Below are 20,126 nucleotides of genomic sequence, written 5' to 3' on the forward strand. Positions count from 1 at the left end.
GCTGATAGGGCATGTGCCCTGTGGGAATGAAGTCATCAGGCTATTATTGTTCAGTAACCAACTTTCTGCCTATTTTTGGCTATCTACACTGACAGATGGTGCATTAACCAGGTAACTTGGTTTGACATTTATCATTATATAGACGAGCCAACTGTCATCCAGGCACTTGTGAGTTAGGTCTGTGCGAGTCTCATCCTGGTAGTGACTCCCTGGGTACACTGACCACAAAACTTGGCCAGTGGTGATGCCACCAGAGTCCCGGAGAGGCCGGACTGACTCAATGGAGGGACACGTTTATGTGATTGTGATATGCTGTTTATTCTCGCTTCTATATCCCTCTCTTCATCCCCAGATCCACTCCCTGGGTCTGTATGGCTTCACATACAGTATCACAAGCTTCCAGACCGCTTCTCTCCAACCTCCCTGCTGCCTCCTCGTCGAACACAGCTGATGTTACACAACTGCACTGTTCCAGAATGCTTCACAGGGATGAAGCCAAACTCCTTGGCCTGGCTTTTGTGGTCTTGCATAATTGGGCCTCTATATGCTTTATTTTTCATTACAGGTCAAATGCTCTTCATCTTCAGGCTTGGGGTACACAGCTCACTTAAGGTGGCTCTCTCACTGATGACACTCTGCCTCCGAGTCCTGCACCTACATGTCTTCAGAAAGTGGCTCCAGCCCTTTCTGACTCCTGCTGCCCTGCAGGAAAGCAACTTCTTGCTGTGCTTCCCTGCTGTCTTGATGCGGCTCAAGTGCTGGCAAGAGGGAAAAACACGCTCATTCTCGCTGCCTGCCACGGGCCTCCCCACTTCATTCCTCACTTGAATTCCCAGAACAGCAAATATTCCATGGGGCCACCTGTGACTTCTGGGGCAACTCCCAAGAACCCAGCAGAGTGGGGGTTAGGTCAAAAGAAGACTGATGTGAAAGACTCAAAGAAAACCTCTAGAAAGAAGAGACCAGACACTAAGCAGGGATGTGTGTGAAATACTGGTTTTTATTGGTTGGCACAAGATTACAACCTACAATTCCAATGCCTTTCCCTCCCACACAGCTCACATGGAAGGAAGCTGATTAACACAGAGAAAGGGACAGCACGCTCACAGGTTGAAGCATTTGTTCTTTCACAAAAAGGAGTGGGGTACGGGGGTGGGGAATTTTAGGGGTAGTACCAAAGCTCCATCTAGACTACAGGGAAGGAGTTTGTCTGTCCTCTGTTGCTGGCACCACATAAGGGGACACTTTAGTAAAGAAGGGGAATGATTATGTGTGGTTGGCCTGCTACGAAACAGGGGATGTGGGACTTACATCTGTTGTGCATGTGCCTCATACTCGAATCTGGGGCTGGACCTGGTTCCCCCTTCTTTTCAGCCCTCTTCCACAACTCGACTGTACCCGTGGGAAAGAGAAGCGTGAAGGAAGCCCAAGAACATCCTCCTTGAGAAAAAACAGGAAAACTCAGTTTCCTCCCGCCTTCTCTGGACCAAATTCCATTCCCCTCAGCTCCTAAGAGCACTTTGAAGTCTTCCTTATGAGAGCTATGAAGACAGTGGGGAAGAGGCCAGGCCTAGACGTGGGCAGGTGGCTCCAAGTGGGCAGGAAGGAAAACTTGATTTTCCATGCAATATCAAGCAAGGCTGCTTTGGAAACAAAAAATGGAAAACAAGACCATGCACGGATGGGTTGGAAGCTCCTAAGTCCTGGAGCACAGGATTGAGGGAAAGGGTGCTAGTACTCCAAACCCATTTCATAACCCAGCACCAGGTCCCAAGAAGTGAAAGGACATAAACAATCCCTTCTCCCATACAAGCGCCACTCCTTGGATCCCCCAGTTTTATTGAGCTCCTTCAGCTGGCCAAGCTCTCCAAGGATGTGAGTACTCAGCCCGTTGGTTGTTCTACTTTCTACCCTTCCTACAAATATGAAGCGCACTGCCTAAAGAGGTGACACATAAGCCCTCACTCTGTAGAACGGTCACCAAGGCACTAGGTGACCTAATGATGGGAAGACTAAGTTGTTTGTTTTTCTGAGTGGTCCTAATGGAAAGGGACAGCAGCAGAGTTCTGGGGGGGAACAGAACATCCTTTGAGCCTATGTGATCCCCAGGGGACTGGTCCTGGGCGCGTGGGTCCCTGGCTCCGTCTCAGTTCTGGAGACATTACTAGACTTGACCATTTCACCCTCAGCTAAAATGTATGAGCACTAGAGGGGAGGGATAAAGACTTCTGTCCTTTGGAAAAAGTTAAACTGAATGCATCTTGGCCACTTTGCCTCAATCCAGGGGGTTCCCTGGAATTCCCTGTTGAACTTGGCCAAAGGGAGACTGCATCTGGGCGACACACTTGGGATGGGGAGGAGGCACATCTAGTTTATCTGCTTCACAACTGGAATCGTAGCCGGGATTTTAACCTGCTGTTGATGATGGTGAATGAGTAGAGTGGAGGTGATCATATGAAGAAGCCCTGTAAATAAACCTTACGCTGTTTGGAGACCATATCTTGCAGGTGAGCAGACTGAGCTGGGGCCTCACTACCTCCTCAGAGCCCATCCCCTACCAAGGTCACTGGCTGGGAGAGGAGACAGGGTCCTTGAAATACAGGATGGCCTGGCCAGAGCACATATGAAGATGCTACGGATGGACTTCCACTTCCTTTCTCTGAAAGACTTGAGCAAGCCAGAGACACTTGCTTCACTTTCACAACAGCTCCCAACATCCTCAAATGCTCCTGACTTCCTTAAGCACATGGCAAACTGCTAGCTATCTTTTTCAGACAGACGCACTAACTGAAATTTTACTTATTCTAACTACCAACCTTTTCTTTGATTATAAACCAGTTTGAAGGTTTTCAGACCATGAAACAATAAAAACAGACCTGACATTTACAAAACTGCACCATATACTGTATTTCTTTTACAACAGAGAGGACCAATTATTTTTCTACTAAATGCAACACTATGCTGCGGGGCCCTGGACTCACTCATGCATCTGCGCCCTGAGCAACACAGCTCTGTCCACCCCCAGGTGGAAGTGAAAGGGTGAGGTTCTCAGAGGCCAAACAAAACACCTGAAGCATATTAGATTTTGGAGGGGAGAGTCCCCTTGGAATCTGAGCAAAAACGCTCAGAGTCATGTGGGAAGAGGCTACGGGGCAAGTCTGCGTCTGTGCGCTGTGGCTCAGATGCCTGCTGTTCCCTTCGGAAGCCCTTCATGTTCTCGGGAGAAACCAAGCTGCCTGCTCACTGAGCAAAAGCACTCTGAGTCCTCCCCTCATTTTAACACTTTGGAAGCTCTCCAAGACCCCACTTCAGATCCGCTCCCTGTGCAGGCTCTATGTGGAGCAGACCCATCCTTTCTGGCTCCCAGGTGTCTCAATAATCAGCTTCTACCTTCCCTGGCGTAAGTCCTATCTGTTATGCTGCCGGAATTGAGTAATCAAAACTAGACGTCTTCTTTAGTTCATTTATCAGTGACACATTTTCTCTACAACAAATAGAGGTTAAAGACCCAGGTTTAACCCTGAGCAGCTTCTTTTTCGAGGGGACAATAAAGAAGCGGAGCAGGCTCCAGGGATCTGCTGCTGCTTTAGGTTCACATTTGCATTTCGGCACAAACGCGCTCAGAAAGACAGGCTGTCGTCAGGACTGCTTCCCATAGGGATTTACGGGCAATCTTACCGGCAAAACGCCCTCCTGAAGGTGAGCCACAGCACCCACACTACAGAGAGGGGAGCACCCGCTCCAGGCCCAGCAGCAGGAGTAGGGCATCTTGCTTTTTTCCTAATGAGTTACAAAGACTTAAGGTTTGGATCCAAATGCCTCAAGCCCAGATGAGCAATTTACTGTACTCCTGAGACGTTCTCTGAAGGGACACCCACAGATAACATCCACAAATGGGAAGCAACATAGTAGGTAATTGTTCCAGAACCAGAATTTCTGTTCCCTGACCCAATGACTAATAGAATCTTCACACCTGGCCTGGTTGCGGTGGGGGTGGAAGGCTGGGTAGCACATCAAAATGGTGATGAGCCTGGAAAATGACAATGCTGCTGTTTCTGTCTACTTTAAAGCCTGCCTCCAGGGTTTAAATGCCTTTTTTGGTGTTCTAGTTGCCCCTGTTCGGGGCTAAGAACTAGGAATGTAAACCACAAGAAACCTAGAGTAATTAATTAAACAACTGATTACTAGGGGAACAGAAGCAATGACTCCACCTTTTAGATGTTAATCTTCTTAGTCCAAAAGCACTTTTTTCTTCAGCAGAGTCCCTCCTGGTATGCTGAATTCTGAGTTAACACGGCTCCCTTCGAGCTCCCCTGGCCAGGTGGATAGTCTCATTTTCTAAGACAAGCTCAAGCTTACCAAATCATCACTATAAACAACGCTTTAGGGGAGAGATATGCCTTTTTTCCTTAGAAAGCTGCATATTGCAGAGACGCACAAAATCATGTGACTGCTGGCCTCCGCTCAAGGAGCGTGTCCAAAGCAACACCAAATGGGATTCTTTCTCTTTTTATTTATTAATTTTTAGGGGGACTAGGAGGACAAACTACTTGATTAACCTGAAGATGAGAGGTATCAGTTTCTCAGTTGTCCTGATTAGGCTTCTCACACCCCTGAAACGTTAGCAGCTAATGCAAAAATGTGGTCAAAATGTGAAGCTGCCCTTTGAGAGGCAGGAGTGGAAGGCTGCTGGCCTCCAAAGGAGAGTCTGCCTAAAATCTCTCGGTTCCCAGGACCTGTGGTGACCTCAAGTCAACCTGATGCATGGACAATAGTATCTTTTATGGATTGTAGACAATGCCTCCCAATTTACAATTTACCTGGAAACGCCAATGGCTCACTGATTTAGGAGATACCTAAAGTGGCATGGAAAACACAGCTCTGCTGGACAGTGAGGTCCCCGGCTGCAAGGTTCAGCCCAGAGCGCAGAGGCTATAGCGTGCTTTCCCACCTCCTCCAAGTGAGGCAGGTGTCCTGATGGAGCAAGGTCGAAGCCACTATCGTCGACAGCTTCATGGGAAGCCTCCCACGACCTTGGGGAAAGCGGTTCCACCCCAGCAGGGCTCAGAAGAAATGACGGCCACCTCAACTGGGCAGTGCGGACTGCACAGCCTCCAGCCTGACCTCTTTTAGGGTCTCCAAGAATAAGAACTAGAAGAGCCACTTGCATTGTTTAATCACCATTAAAGAACCTCCTCTCCCCAGTGCTGCTTGAGTGAACTGTCCTGCATGTCTCCTATTTTTTGTAAAGATGTGGATTATTTTCTGAAATGCAGATGGGACCAGGAGGAAGCTATATTATCAATTATAGCTAATCCTCATTTTCTCAAAGCAAAACTTCATCCCCTGTGGAGATTTCTCCAGATATTTCTTCGAATTCTACATCTACTCTCAACTAGGAGAGGCTTAGAGAACACTTCAGAAATATTAAAAATCACACAGTTGTGGTAAAAATCACATTGTGGTTATTAAATCCTTTTCGTGAACTAAAAAAATGTGGCTCAGACTAAGCTGTTTTTTAAAAAGATCAAGTAAGGAGACCAACACAGGCATTAATACAGCACGTGGAAATGACAAACATGTAAAGTACAGCGTGTGAAACGCACAGCCAGGTCCAGCAGAAGACCGATGGCTCCTCTGATTACAGAGGCTGAGAAGGAGCCTCCAGCACACACCGCACCGGAGAAGAGACAGAGGGAGGAGGAGGAGAAGAACGGTTCTGAGGGGAACTTTTTTTCTTCTAAAAACAAAAGGTGACTTTTTTTCTTCTAAGCAATTCTAAGAGACTTTACATGGGCTGACTCCTAACATCAACACAGAAAACACTCCTTCACCATGAAGGAACTTGACTATGTGGCAACACGTTTACAAAAATGCTGCAAAACACTCCCAGAGGGCGGTGACCCGCCCTGCTCCCCAGAGGCTGCGAGAAGCAAGGCCTCAAGCGCCTCGCTGTTCCACACGCTGCACCACGCAATGCAGAGGGCGGAAATCCTGCAGCGAAGCCACCTCTAGGCCTTCCGAGACCTCAGAGGGAGTGACACTCCCACTCTCTGATCCCTCCAGATGGCCCCAGCTCAGACTCAGCAGCGAGGGAGCCCTCTCCATGCAGGGCAGATGGGGCAGCAGACACTTGTAAAAACAGCACAGTCAATTCACTGACTTTTCCATCCTGTTATGTTTGCTATGAGAAAAACCAAGACTCCTGTTCACGGGCTGCACTGTTCTGGAAGGATACAAAAAATCTAACACGGCTGACTCCTGGTAGCCCTTCTCTCTCTGTCTTACATACATACACGCACACACACACACACAGAAAAAGTTCTGGTCCAAAAAGATGGCATAACCTCACTGGTATTTGCCCAACGGCTGCAATTTAAACAACCATTTAAAATTCAGTTTGCAAACTAAAAACAAATTTTAATTTAAAAAATCCATTGCCGTCTTTCTCTATCCTGAGTATGGCAGACTCCGATGGATGCTCCAGTAATAACCAGAATCTAGGATGTGCAAATTCACTGTGAGCACAAGACTTTCTATCTGCCCTGACCCCCAGGAAGCTGTTTCTGTGAAGCCTGAAAAAGGTGAGTACTTGCAGCATCCATGGCAAATCAGTGTCAATGCAATATGCTGCAAGTAGGGTGATTTTTGTGCTTTCTTTTGCTTCTCCTTGCTTTCTCTGAGGAGATATAAAGTAACTGCAACTAAGTAACCTATCACAGAAGGGCTGTGCCTACACATCAGTCAGGACGCCTGTGGTGCGTATGGTGCCAGGGAGGGAAAAACACCAGTCTTGCTCATCAGAATCCCAGTGCGACAGAAAGCAGCACCAGTCTCAACAATGCTGGTGCTGGACAAAGCCTCCTTTTATCAGTGAGGAAAGCATCAGCACGGGCTCTCCAGTTAACTACATTAATAGGATCCCTTCATGTCACTGAAAAAGACTTCTTGGCACAGTTCACTTTCCTGACCCAAAGACGCCAACAACAATCCCAACTGGACTTTGCAGGGTAGTGTACTGTTACACCAGCCCACTAAAAACATCTTCAGATCATTAAAAAAATGCACAAATTACCATTAACACTAAAGTTCCTTTTTTAGGAGTACTGATTGCTTTCCTGCAAAGCACTTTCAACCTGTATCATAAAAGTAGAATTTATTTGGAAGAATATGTTTTTAGGATTCCACTCAGTGCTTAGTTGAATTTATTTTATTTTCTCCTTTTTTTATTCCAACAGAACCTTAAAATGCTCTAAATCAGGCGACAAGCAGCAGTATGTTCATTGTTAAGTAGGACATATGAAGAGTGAGTTGGCATTTATGCTCAAGTCCCATGGTGCTGTCTCCATCCATCGGGACCCTTCCTTGGGGAAAGAATTCCTTTCCCAGAGGTAGGACGGTATCCTAAGGAAACTGCCAGCACTGCTTTTTGGTTCTGCATTTCAAGACTGGGAGAGAGGATGCAAACCAAGAGAAGCTAGCAAGACTTAAGGTTCACCAACTGACGTCCCTAAAGACGCAGAACACTGAATCCTACGGGCCCACTAGATACATACATTTCTTGTAGTGGGAGGGAAGAGCAAAAGCTTTCAAAGTTTGAATATTTATTAGAATTTTTAAATAAAGAGAACTACGAATCTAATTTCACATCTTGGCTAGGTTTGACAAAGGAGATGCCACTAAGAGCATAGCAACAAACTCCTGTCCCAAGCCAGGGATTGATCAGTGTCCCCCCTCCCAGTCCCATCCTTTGATCTCAAGACCCTTTGCTGCTTACTTCCAAACTGAACAACACAATTGGTAAATGAAGCCAGCATGAAACCTGTTATCAAAAACCAAAACACAGCTTGCAGGGAGCCAATGCATTATGTAGCTGTTCTGGGAAATATTACGCCTTCTCCCACACCACTTCTCAGCAGAAGATGGACCTTTCACATCCCAGTGGGAGACAAATTTAATATTTTCCGGCATGCTCCACGGTGCAATTACAAGTGCTGTAATGTTACAAAGACAAGCAAACACCTGAATCTTCCTCCTGTGTACTTTTCAGAAACTTACACATGGTTACCCATCATGGGGACAGGATTGTACAGCTGCACTTGCCAAGTACATTGGATGCTTCAGAGCACAAGGACAATATCCAGTTCAGCACGGTGTAAGGCATGTATGCACAAGGAGAGAGGCTGCTGTCGGCGTTAAGTATAGCATTATGGAAAAAAATCCAAACCAGCAGGATAGAAACAGTGCTCGATGCTCCAGTTTTTTAGACAGCAATCCCAAGAATCCAGTTCAACCTCCTATTGTCGACATGTAGGGAGGAATTCAATTTCTATCATTGTTTCTCCGGATCTGAGTTGCGGCCATTTGTTCCTGGCTTGGTAATAAAAAAGAACACAGGTATCTTTCTTGGCATGGAAACACAGCCATGACAAGGGAAGGCCATGAGTCCTGGGAGCACTGTGAAGGCAGCTAGACTCTTCCCGTACTCTACGGAACTACAGTTAATGACTCGGGAGAAGAGAGGGGACAGGGACACTTACCTAGCCACTAGCATCACAAACAAAAAGCAATTACAAGGCTCTCCATTTCAGAAACACCCCAAATTTAAACAACAAAACAAAACCTTGAAAAATTAAAAGTTAAATTCCTCTTCTAAAAGTCACTTATTTGCATATTATATGCCCAGTATATAATGTGTAGATAAATGCATCCTGCAGCGGAAGTGACCAACCTACTGAACTCAACAGCACATTGTAGGACAAATTCTTGAAAGGTTTCATCTCATATTGGTATCTTTTAATTAAAAAAAATTAAAAATCAAAGAAAAATGACTGGCCAGGGCTGGGATGAGACAAACAGGAACACTCCAGAATCCCAGGCAGAGGGAAGGCTCTTTGCATCTCTTTAGAGAACTGGAGGGATGTGAAAACGGAGGGACAGATCATGCACAGAAGGTCTTACAAATTACAGCCCAACCCCCACCCCCTTAATAAAAAGAAGAAAAAGCCCCATCACGTAACACCAAACAGCAACATTATCAGTAACCCTTTCTCTGCCACCCGCCATGCCTTGTCTGAAAGAGGAGGCCCGTGAGGAGAGGTGAGAAGAGCGAGGGGAGAGGGAGGGTCTCTGTTCAGTCAGTCTCCGACCTCCGTCTCTTACAGGACGTCCGCAGTCATCTGATGCCCGGCATGGAGCTCTGAGCAGACACCGCGTACGCGGGGGCCACGACCGGGGTGCCGTTGTTGGCCGAGTAGCCTTGCCTCAACGTTTCGAAATACGAGGCCTGCACGGGTTTGTGATACCGCAGCACCTGGATGGCGTCTTCTATCTTAAACCATTCCCTCTTCCTGCCTGTGGAGGCAGAGAGGAAAAGAAATTAGGACAAAGAGAAGCAACGAAAGGCTTCTCACCTTATAACTTTCGAGAAAACGTACAAGAAAACATGAAAGCAATGGTTATCAACATTTTAAAAACCTGTTATAAATATATTTTTCCTTATTTTCTTCTCTTACAAGAGTAATGCAAGCACACTTTATATGCTTAAATACTACACAAATGCCTAGTGCAGAAAATAGATAAGAAATCTGAAAACCGAAGAGCTTATCATAACTGTGTGAGACCTGCCTCTGTCAAGAGAGAACCATTGCTAGCAGCATCCCCTTGCACCCCGGGCTCCGGGCCTTCCTCGGCTTGAGCGAGCACCTGAAGCCCGGCCAGCACCCCCATCTCCTGCAGAAATCAACATGAGCTCCAGCTCCCAGAGTCACCAGGAGAGCTGACTTGTAATCATTTATTTATTTAAAAGAATTTTTATAAGAGTTGTATATCTACATAATAGAAAATATTTTTTTAAAAAGAGGAAGAAAAAATAATCTCAACACAATCATTATTATCTTTTCAGTCTATTTGCTTAATTTTTTTCAAATGCATGTTTTTAAATCCTGTGTTACTTCTTCTCTTATAAAAAATAAAAGATCACTGCTTAAAATTGGGAAAACAGAGGAAAGTATAAAGAATACAATAATTACCCATCATCTTATCAAACAGAAATGACCATCCTAAACATCTTGGCGCATTTGCTTTTCTTTCATCATATTTGAAAAAGACACTGTATTTGAACAACTATGAATGGGATCATGCTTTAAGGTGCTCCAAATCCTGAGAGGCTCTGACAGTGTTGTGGTTAGGAATATGGATGCTGAAGCTAATACGCTGGGCTCCAATTACATCACTAGTTTTAATGAGCTGTGCAGCTTTGGGTAGGTTACTGAACCTCTCTGTGCCCTACTTTCCTCATTTATAAAACAGAGAAAATAAATAGTGCCTACTCACAAGTCTGGTGTGAAGATTAATATGTATTAGAACAACACCTGGCACATAGTATGTGCTATAAAAGTTTGCTTTTTAAATTATTACTATTACAGTTATTGCTTCTTTTTTTACTTCACACTGTTAAGCATTCTTCTGTTATAAAAAATACGACATTTAATGGCTGCATTACATCATGACATCTAGCATGGAGGTAGTGTCATTCATTTAACCATTTCCCTGTCACTCAATACTCTGTGAAATTTTAGTTATTATAAATAATGCTACAATTTAAAAAACCCTTTATCTCTGTTTTTTTGTTTTTTGTTTTTTTAATCCCCAGGGAAAGATCCCTAGAACTGAGATTATAAGAATAAAACATTAGGGGCTGGCCCTGTGGCCGAGTGGTTAAGTTCGCGTGCTCTGCTGCAGGTGGCCCAGTGTTTCGTCGGTTCGAATCCTGGGCGCGGACATGGCACTGCTCATCAAACCACGCTGAGGCAGCATCCCACATGCCCCAACTAGAAGGACCCACAACAAAGAATATACAACTGTGTACCGGGGGGCTTTGGGGAGAAAAAGGAAAAAAACATAAAAATAAAAAAAAAAAGAATAAAACATTTGAATTCTAAAGGGCTCGTGGTATACGTTGCCACACTGCTTTCCAGAAAGGCCAGGCCAACCCCCAGTCCTGCCTGTGTCGCAGTGTCAGTGTCACCACACCCTGCCAGCACCGTGACTTTTATCACTGCCAATTCTTTAGGTGAGAACCAGTACCTCATTTTTGTTTTCATTTCAAACTCCTATTTTAATGTAGCTCTAATTAGAGTATATATAATTCTACACCCTGCTTTTTTCACTCACCAACACTGTATCATAAGCACTTTCCCATGACATAGAGTTTTCCTAAGTGTGTGTTTCAGAGCTGTCTAACATTCCATCAGACCAATGCACCTTACATCACTCAACATTCACGGAGTTGTACATTTAAGACCCAATTTTTTCATCTGAAAAGGGTACGTCTGAAAGATGGCTCATAGGCTGATTCTCCATATTTTAGACCATTTCATTCGGGTCAATTCTCAGAAGTGGGAGGACAAGATGAAAGGCTTGTTTGGACATTAGTAGAGCAAAGGTACCTTAAAAATTAACATCACAGTGTGTGACTCCCGCCCGATAGTGCTGAGGACAGGGCCACGCCACACTCATCTGTCTCCTCTTGAGGCCCCAGCACTGGCTGTCAAGGAGCCTATTTTTTTTTAAATTTTTTTCCTTCTTCTCCCCAAAGCCCCCTGGTACATAGTTGTATATTCTTAGTTGTGGGTCCTTCTAGTTGTGGCATGTGGGATGCCGCCTCAGCGTGGCCTGATGAGTGGTGCCATGTCCGCACCCAGGACTCGAACCGACGAAACCCTGGGCCGCCTGCAGCGGAGCGCGCGAACTTAACCTATCGGCCACGGGGCCAGCCCCCCTGCAGCCTATTTTTAATGAACCCCACTGAACCTATTTACTTAAGCATGTTGCATTCTCACCAGACACAAAGCCATTCAAAGTTGAAGGGCTATGGAAATACTCAGATCAGCAGTGTGAGGCGCATGGTGGTGAAGCACATACTAACAAAGGGAAAGGTTTTGGCAGGTCAACTTTATCCGTTTGCCAATTTATAACAAATTAAATGAATATTACACTTTTATAGAATATACCTTCCTTCAGAGGTAAAAAATTAAACCATGAACCAACCATTAAATTACCTCAGTCCTTAATTCAAAAGACATATACATAATAGCGATCTGAGAGGTTCCTGAGGAGAAAGCTGGGTGTGCATGAAGGGAAACAGGGATAAAACTGGAGACCACTCCCCCTCCCTCCATCTCCTCCCCCACCAAACCAACAGTTTTCTCCAACAATCTAAGTGTCCCAGGGAACAACCAAGGTCCTGTTCTCTCCCTGGGGTTCCCGGGGCCATCCGTTTGGACCCAGAGACCGAGTATACATCAAGGTCTTCAGAAGGAAAACACACGCTGTCACCTCGCTGGGCAGGACCTTATGAAGTCCTACTAACCAACTACACTGCCACCAAAATAAAGATCGGCGGGCCTGGCACTGTGGAGGCCTTGCTCAGTATCTGCTGAGAAGGACTCACTTTGATTGTAAAAACAACATTTTTGCAGGCCATGTTTCTATTTGTTGACCACAAACCCATCTTCAGCTCCTTTTTTGTTTTTTAAAGATTGGCACCTGAGCTAACAACCGTTGCCAATCTTCTTCCTCTTCTTTTTTTTCTCCTTTCTGCTTTTTCTCCCCAAATCCCCCAGTACATAGTTATATATTTTAGCTGAGGGTCCTTCTAGTTGTGGCATGTGGGATGCCACCTCAACGTGGCCTGACAAGCGGTGCCATGTCCACACCCAGGATCCAAACCAGTGAAACCCTGGGCCGCCACAGCAGAGCGCATGCACTTAACCACTTGGCCATGGGGCCGGCCCCTCAGCTCCCTTTTAAACATTTCAAAATACTAACTTTCACAAGTTCAAAAATGAACATGCTTGTTCTATTAAACATATCTTTCCATTATTTCTTCTCTTCCTCAGGCTCTTGCCTCTGGCTCTGGGTAATGACCTGTGGTGTGGCAAGAGCTGGCTGTGAGGAGCTCTGGGAGGCTATCTGGACACAACTTACCAATGTTAACCGAGTCTTCCCAGTCTTCCAGCACTTCCGTGACAATGAGCACGTAGACATACGTTCTGTGCTTCCTCTCCTGGTTCTGAAGGGCAAAGAGAGGACAGAGGAAGAGGTTTTCCTTAGAGAGCTGAGAGGACTTAAATGAAACACACTCTTCTGTGTATGTCCAGAGAGCTCAGACACAGGATTCCTTTTCTCTTATCATCCTAAAATCATACACAGAATAGGGCCAAATGGCCTATTTAAAACACGTCACACTTGAACTTGAGGGTGCACTCTTTGGCTAGGCTTCTAAAGCCAAGGCTTTCACTCTCTTTTTCCTTCCCCTTGCCCTAAGTGCAACTTCACAGGCATACTGAGAGGCAGGTTCGTGACCTCTCGAGAAAATGGAACCAAGTATTTAACTAGCTAGAACACCAGCAAGAGAAGAGACTGTGGATGGGTGGGAGCCCCATCAGCGCAAGCAGCTGACTACCTCACACACCTCCCCTTTTCCCTGACCCTGCTCATCTCTATGCCCCGATTCCTCACTTCCTTCCACCTTCCTCCAAATCTCTACCCCAGCCTATTTCCCTGTTTCTCCTTCCTTTGCTACAGCTACTCATCTTCTATTTTTCCTCTGTCTTCTCTACACTTATCTACACAACCCCCGCCCCACCTCTAGGGAGGAGAGGAAGAGCAGTAGGATGAGATAAACAATACTTACAAATAATTCTAGTTGTTTGGAGGAGACTATGGGATTAAAAAAGAAAGCATGCTATTCTCTGCTGGTGCTGCTTTGTTTTGGAAACTCAGTGAAACAAAGGTGGCATTTTCCCTAGATTAAGACTGCAATGGACTGAATGTTTATGGCCTGCCCCCAAACTCATATGTTGAAACTCTAACCCCAGTAATAACACCAGCAGGTGGGGCCTTTGGGAGGTGATTAGGTCATGAGGGCAGACCCTCATGAATGGGATTAGTGCCCTTCTAAAAGAGACCCTGGAGGGCAACCTTCCCTCTTCTGCCGCATGCGAACAGAGAGAGAACAGTTCTCTACAAACCAGGAAGCAGGTCTCCCCAGATACTGAATCTGCGGGCACCTTGCTCTTGGACCTCCTAGTCTCTAGAAGCGTGAGAAATCAGTTTCTATTGTTTATAAGCCACCCAGTATATGACATTTTGTTATATCGGCCTAAATAGACTAAGACGAATACATAAGAGGTTATAAACATGATATCAACTGCACCAAAGATTTTTTAAAGACTTACCTCAAAAATTCCAACTAATCTTCCCAATGTCCCTTTTACTCCAGCCTGAAAAGTGAAAAAGGAAAATTAACACATTGATATTGTTTATATTGCTGGTCTCATTCTGAATCTTCTTGAGCAGTTCGTAAAATAGAAATAAAACCAAGAGGACAGAGCTCAGGTGGACTCCTGGTCTGTGGCAGTCATGCCAGCGTTTCCTGTGTCGTCACAGACGGACAGCAGCAGGGTACGCTCTAGGGAGGGGCATCCCTCTCAGCCCCTCCCAGTCTCTCTCCCCACTGCAAAGCTGGCCAAACAGAGCAAGATAACCAAGACCACACGGAAGATGTTTTGAGGTATTAATTACTTCATTTATTCATTCATTCAACAAACACATCAAATGCCTAATATGAGCCAGATAACAGTGCAGATGACAGAGGTATAGTGACGAATAGGCTAGAACACAAGGTCCATGAGAGCCAGGCCAGACCCTCATCTGACTTGTTCTTGGCTGTCTGTACACAGTATGCCCAGCACAAAGCTCTGGACCCTGTAAGAGCTCAGGAATATATAAAGCAACAAAAACATAAACCTGGCAATTCTGCTGGTGACAAGAATTATGACAGAAATGCACAGAGCAATGAGATCGGCAGAGAGTGATGGGAAGGGGGGCAACTTCCTACAGTGGTTGGCCCCTTGGTATTTTTTTAGATCTATGACATTCTGATGCGTTATATGTGAATTTTTCAGTCTATTCCAATTTACTAATTTTCTTTTCAATTGTATCTGGGCTAGAGTTATCCCATCTCTGGTCCATTTTTTTATTTGATATTTTTCATTTCTTTACATGGCTAGCAGTTTCCATCATGTACACCTTTGTTTTCATGAAATTTTCTTCTCTTAAAATAGAAGTTATTCCTTTATTTAGTTGTGAACATCCTGAACATATTTCAGTTCTTTGTCAGGACATGCTATAAAATTCACTTCATCTGAAGTCAAGTCCTATTCCAGTCGGTGAAGGGCTCAGCTGTGAGGCTGCTTTCACCTGGCTCTACAGAGCCAGGTCTCACAGTGATAGCTCAGGGCTCCCGCTCCAAGGTAATGTGGGGAGCACTACAGGCAGAGCCATGGAATCAGAGGGTGGCTTGGCTCCATCCTCTCTTATGCTCTGCATCTGTGTCCTCTCCCTTCGTAGGCCCATATCTTTCTAAAGTCTCAGCTGCTGGTGTCCTTTCCACTGGTCACCTGGGCTCCCCCTTACTCCAAGGGATCCAGCCACCGGCCGCCCGACCAGGCAGGCTGCAGCTTTCCCACGCTCTTCTGCAATTCTGCTGCTTCTGATCTGTGGAGGCATCCACCTTGCTTTTAAGCCAGGCTATGTCTTTTTAGCTTTTGCTTTTTATATTTTATATCCGTCTCTGCTAGGAGCAAAGTGGGTGAGAGGTGAGGGAAAGATTTCCCTGGAAATGCCTAGGGAATGTAGTACCCTGTTTTCTATTACTACTGCTATGTTATTTGTATGATAAATTAAAAATTAAGGCAAAAATACTTTCTAAACACAGTGGGTGCCCAATAAGTTTGTACAAACAAAAATTTTAAATAAGCACTCTAAAAGTTCGTAACAGATATTTAATAATAGAAACAACAGAAGCCAATTTAAAGGCCTCGACTCCTGGGTGAGCTATATTTTGAAATTAATTTCTGCTAATTATCTGCCCAGGAATTCTTTTCCTTTCTCTTCCCAACATGCCTGTTTCTTTGCCCATCCATTCTTTTCCCCACGTGGCTTTTGGTCTACTTGAATGGAAATGTCTACCTTTTCTTCTTTAAATTGCTTTTCTACATTTTAGAAATAACTGTACTCCACAGCCAGCTAAGACTAGATCGACTGTACCTCATGAATTACGCAATGAAACTGCCTGAACAAGTGGGACGAGCTGGCAGGCCAGTCCGGGCTGGAAAGCCAACTCTGTACTCTGGATCCCAGACAGCCCCAAAAGGCTCAGATCAACTCCTGAGATGTGTCACCTGTGTTCCTGCCACAGGTCTCCACTGACAGGGCCTGGGAGTAAAGCTGTTGGGCTTAGGGGGAGCGGGGGCCCAGCGGGGAAGAAGGAAAGATTCCTAGAGGTTCACAGAGGCCATCATTCAGTCATATTTCTCTTCTGCAAAGTGGAGAAAGAGTTCTCTTTAGCAGTTACTGTCCAGTTTATTTAATTTTCTTAAAGAAATCAAATGTTAAGAAAAGGAAACGATCTCCAAATTTTAAAGGCATAAACCAACTTAATCTTATGACAACTCAATATATTTAAAACTTTTGTTTAATTATAATAATTTCTGCATTCAACAGCAACATATATATCTATGATCTACTCTGTATCAGAGGCAACTGGGAAAAATATAAAAGCATCTTCCTCTAAGAAACAGATGCATTCTTACAATGTCTCATGTAAATCAAACAATGCTGCCATCTGTACGCTGAAATTTCAGCGACGTTTATTTTCTCTTCTAATTAATCTTCAAGTTGTAAACACTAGTAAGTTTTATTTGTCCCTCAGTGCTTCTTTCAAGTTTTATACTAACACTTAGGGGATCTATTAGACCAACGACTCTACGGTACAAAGACAAAGAAGTACTCCTCTGTTTACCAGTTTTAACTGGGACTTGGCAGTCTTCTTGGAGCAGGCGCCGCTCTAGTGAGGACGGCGGCTGCAGCTCCTCCAGGCCACAGATAAAGAGAAAGATTCCTCCCAGGCAAGAGCCCTCCAAGACAGAGTGAACAGTTTACTTTTTCACAGTTTTCCACAGTCCAACTTTCATCTCCTTGCTCTCTCTCAAACGCTGCCACAGGCAACTGAAGAGTTATTTTTATCTCTCACATGATTCTGGCACACAGGTCAGGGTAGGTGTCAGGGTCACAGCTGACAGACACTTGGCTCAGACATTTGGGGATAAGATTTGATTCCAGATACATGTAAGTTTGGTCCAGTCAGGGTGCTGGTATGGATCTGTTTTTCTCAAAATCATTATGAAAGCAGCTACAATTTCAATCTACATGTCAAAAGCCCCAAATCCAGAGAGGGAGTCTTTATTTAAAAGCCTATCTTAGCTAGTAGTAAGAATTGCAAATAAAGTATCTGCTGCCCTTCATTATTCAACCATACGCAGGTGAACACTTCCTCGCACTTCAAAGTATGTAACACCAATTCTACTTAAGGTCTAGCTAACAAAAATAACCTCAGCCATTGCCTACTTTTTAAAAAGAAAGAGCACAAACGTCTTTTTTCCTTTTGGGGTATTGTACTGAGATTGGAACTATTTATCTGGAAAGGGCTGGCCCAATCAGGGAGACCGTGCTGATCGCATCTCTCCTCTGGCAGTTTCTCCGAGTGTGCATGCAAGGCTTAGGCAGAGGCACTAACGTGAAGGGGCCTTTGAGCCTGCCCCTAAAACGGTCTCCCATCACAAAGAACCCCGGCTTTACTGTCTAGTTCTGACACCAACTTTTCACTCTAAGGTAGACATTTTGGCAGACGTCGACGGCTGTCTAGCCTACAGGCTTTCCCCCTTCCTCCTTGCTGCCAGTAAGACTCAGATTCTGTCCAGGTGACAGCTATGGCACACGGAGTCCCACAGGGACTCTGCACCCCTCTGCAGGGATGGGTTCAGGGCTGCTGTGTGTGACCCAGTTCTGGGTCAATGGCTTCTGAGAGGATGTCTCTCACGGGCTTCTGGGGAAGATCTCCCACCATGATAAAAAGAGCTACACAAAAAGAAACCCCACACCTCCTTGCTTGGGACCTGAAACTTAGGGCTGCTACAGTCATCTTGTGATCCTAAGGGGAAGGCCAAGAAAACCAACGAGAAGCTGAATCAAAGTCTGACACTGCTGAGCTGCTGAAGCAACATGGTCGTGGCCAAGCTCTGGACTCGAGAAAAATCACAGGTGCCGTTGAAGCCACTTTTACTCAGGTATTCTGGTACTTGTATCTAAAAGCTCCCTGGTACTTCCCTTGATTTAAAAGGCAGCTCTCTGAGGAAGACTGAGTATCCCCAAACAAAACTTCTAAACAGTCAAGAGAGCTGTAGCACCAAAGCTTCCTCTAAGAAGGCAGTAAGCCCAGACCCAAAGGAGCTCAGCAGAGCAACTCTGAGTGTCTGTACGAGGAACCCAAACAAACATCTGTGGTCTTCAATGCACGTGACTTCCTGGCACCCGCCAAACTCAGCAATTACAGAAGGAAAGAATCACAGTGAAAAGACAGACGGAAGTGGATGGGAAGCCAGCGTAAGTCCAGTGAAATCCCATCCCAGGGTTTTTTGTTTTGTTTTTTAAATGGAACATTTCAAACAACAAAAAAATAAAGAAATAATAAACATTTAGGTCGCCACTAGCCAGCTCTGTCAAATTGTAATGTACAATTTTGTCTTTTTTTAAAGAAGTAAAACTACTGGTGTAACTGAAGCCTCTTGCGTACTCCCCTCCCCTGCCAGAGGGAACTACCCACCTGAACTGGGGTTTATCATTCTCTTGCGTGTTTTTACACTTTTATTACTTAGGTATATATCCACCAGTAACAGCAGATAGTATTTTCTGCATGTTGCTCTACCCGATTAAAAAAAAGGATTACACCTTCTGCAATTTATTTTCCCTCAATACCATGTTTCTGAGTTTTGGCTATACTGATACATGGAGTTCTAGTTAATTTATCTTAATTTGTTGAACAATAATCTATTTTAGGAATTTACCACAATTAATTAATCCATTCACTATAGACATTTAGCTGAGCTACTATAAAAAATACTGCAAAAAAAACACACAAACCTCTCTTGCAGATATCCTTATTACGTACCAAGTGTAGGAGTTTCTCTAAGATCTATACTAAAAGTCAAATTTCTGAATCACAGGGTAAAAGTATCTCCAATTTTCCCACACATGTATTATCAAGCTGCTCTGTGCAGTAGATCAGCTGTAGAAATTGTGGCAATTCTCCTCCTTTCTCCCTATCCACGTCCTTTGAAATGTAATTTTACAGCTTTTCCTACCAAGAGATGGAATCTATTTACCCACCACTGTCGTAGGCCAGCCTTGTGATTTGTTTTCGCCAACAGAATGCAGATGGATGGTATGCCGGTTCCAAGCCTAGGCCTCAAGAGGCCTCAGTTTCCGCATGTCCTCTTGGAACTCTGCCACTGCCATGTGAGCTAGTCTCCTAAAGGGGGAAGACCAGTCTCGGTGGAGCCTATCACAAAGCCATCTACAGCCAGCTACCCTCCAAATGTGAGAAAGCCCAGCCCAGACCAGTGGAGCTGCCTACTCAACTCCGAGTAGGCTGCAGACCTCGGAGTACACCAGATGCTGACCCATGGGCTTGTGAGCAATAAGCATACCTACTATTTTAAGCCACTGAGTTTTGGGATAGTTTGTTATACGGTAATAACTAAGTGATATACTCTCCAAGTACACAAGCAGGGTATAAATTCCCCTCATTCTCGTTCCTCTTTAATATTTGGTGTTTGTTGTCAGTCTTTTTTATTTTGGGTCAATATAATAAATGTGAAATTATACTACGTAATTTTTAAATTGAAATTGTGCACTTTTTCCAATGTTTAATGGACATGCAGATTACTTCTTCTGGGAATTCATACTCTTTATCCATTTTTATTTGATCATTGCCCATCTTAACCGTCAGAAATTATTTATATCTTCTTAATACTCATCCTCTGTGGGTAAATATTTTCTCCCAATTTGGCATTTGTCTTTTATCTCTGTTTTTGACGTCCTCTGCTAAACATGTTTTATCAGACGTTGCTGATTTTACTCAACTTTTCCTTTTGTGTGTATAATATCTTTTTAAGAAACATATCCCTATCTCAATGGCGTAAAGTTAGTCACATATTTTT

The 20,126-nt window shown here is 44.6% G+C and overlaps 1 protein-coding gene across 1 annotated transcript in view; it reads right to left on the reverse strand.

The window, feature by feature from the left end:
* Positions 1 to 980: 980 nt before the first annotated feature.
* The window catches only part of NUDT3 (nudix hydrolase 3), a 112,058-nt gene continuing 92,912 nt past the window's right edge, over positions 981 to 20,126 (reverse strand). The window contains exons 3-5 of the mRNA XM_070585860.1: positions 14,244 to 14,288; positions 12,991 to 13,075; positions 981 to 9,354 (exon numbers count right to left, since the gene is read on the reverse strand). Of these exons, the coding sequence (XP_070441961.1) occupies positions 9,176 to 9,354; positions 12,991 to 13,075; positions 14,244 to 14,288 (309 nt within the window). The 3' untranslated portion in view covers positions 981 to 9,175. The remainder of the gene's footprint in view (positions 9,355 to 12,990; positions 13,076 to 14,243; positions 14,289 to 20,126) is intronic.

Source organism: Equus przewalskii, chromosome 19 (assembly GCF_037783145.1).
Source record: "Equus przewalskii isolate Varuska chromosome 19, EquPr2, whole genome shotgun sequence".
NCBI lineage: Eukaryota > Metazoa > Chordata > Mammalia > Perissodactyla > Equidae > Equus > Equus przewalskii.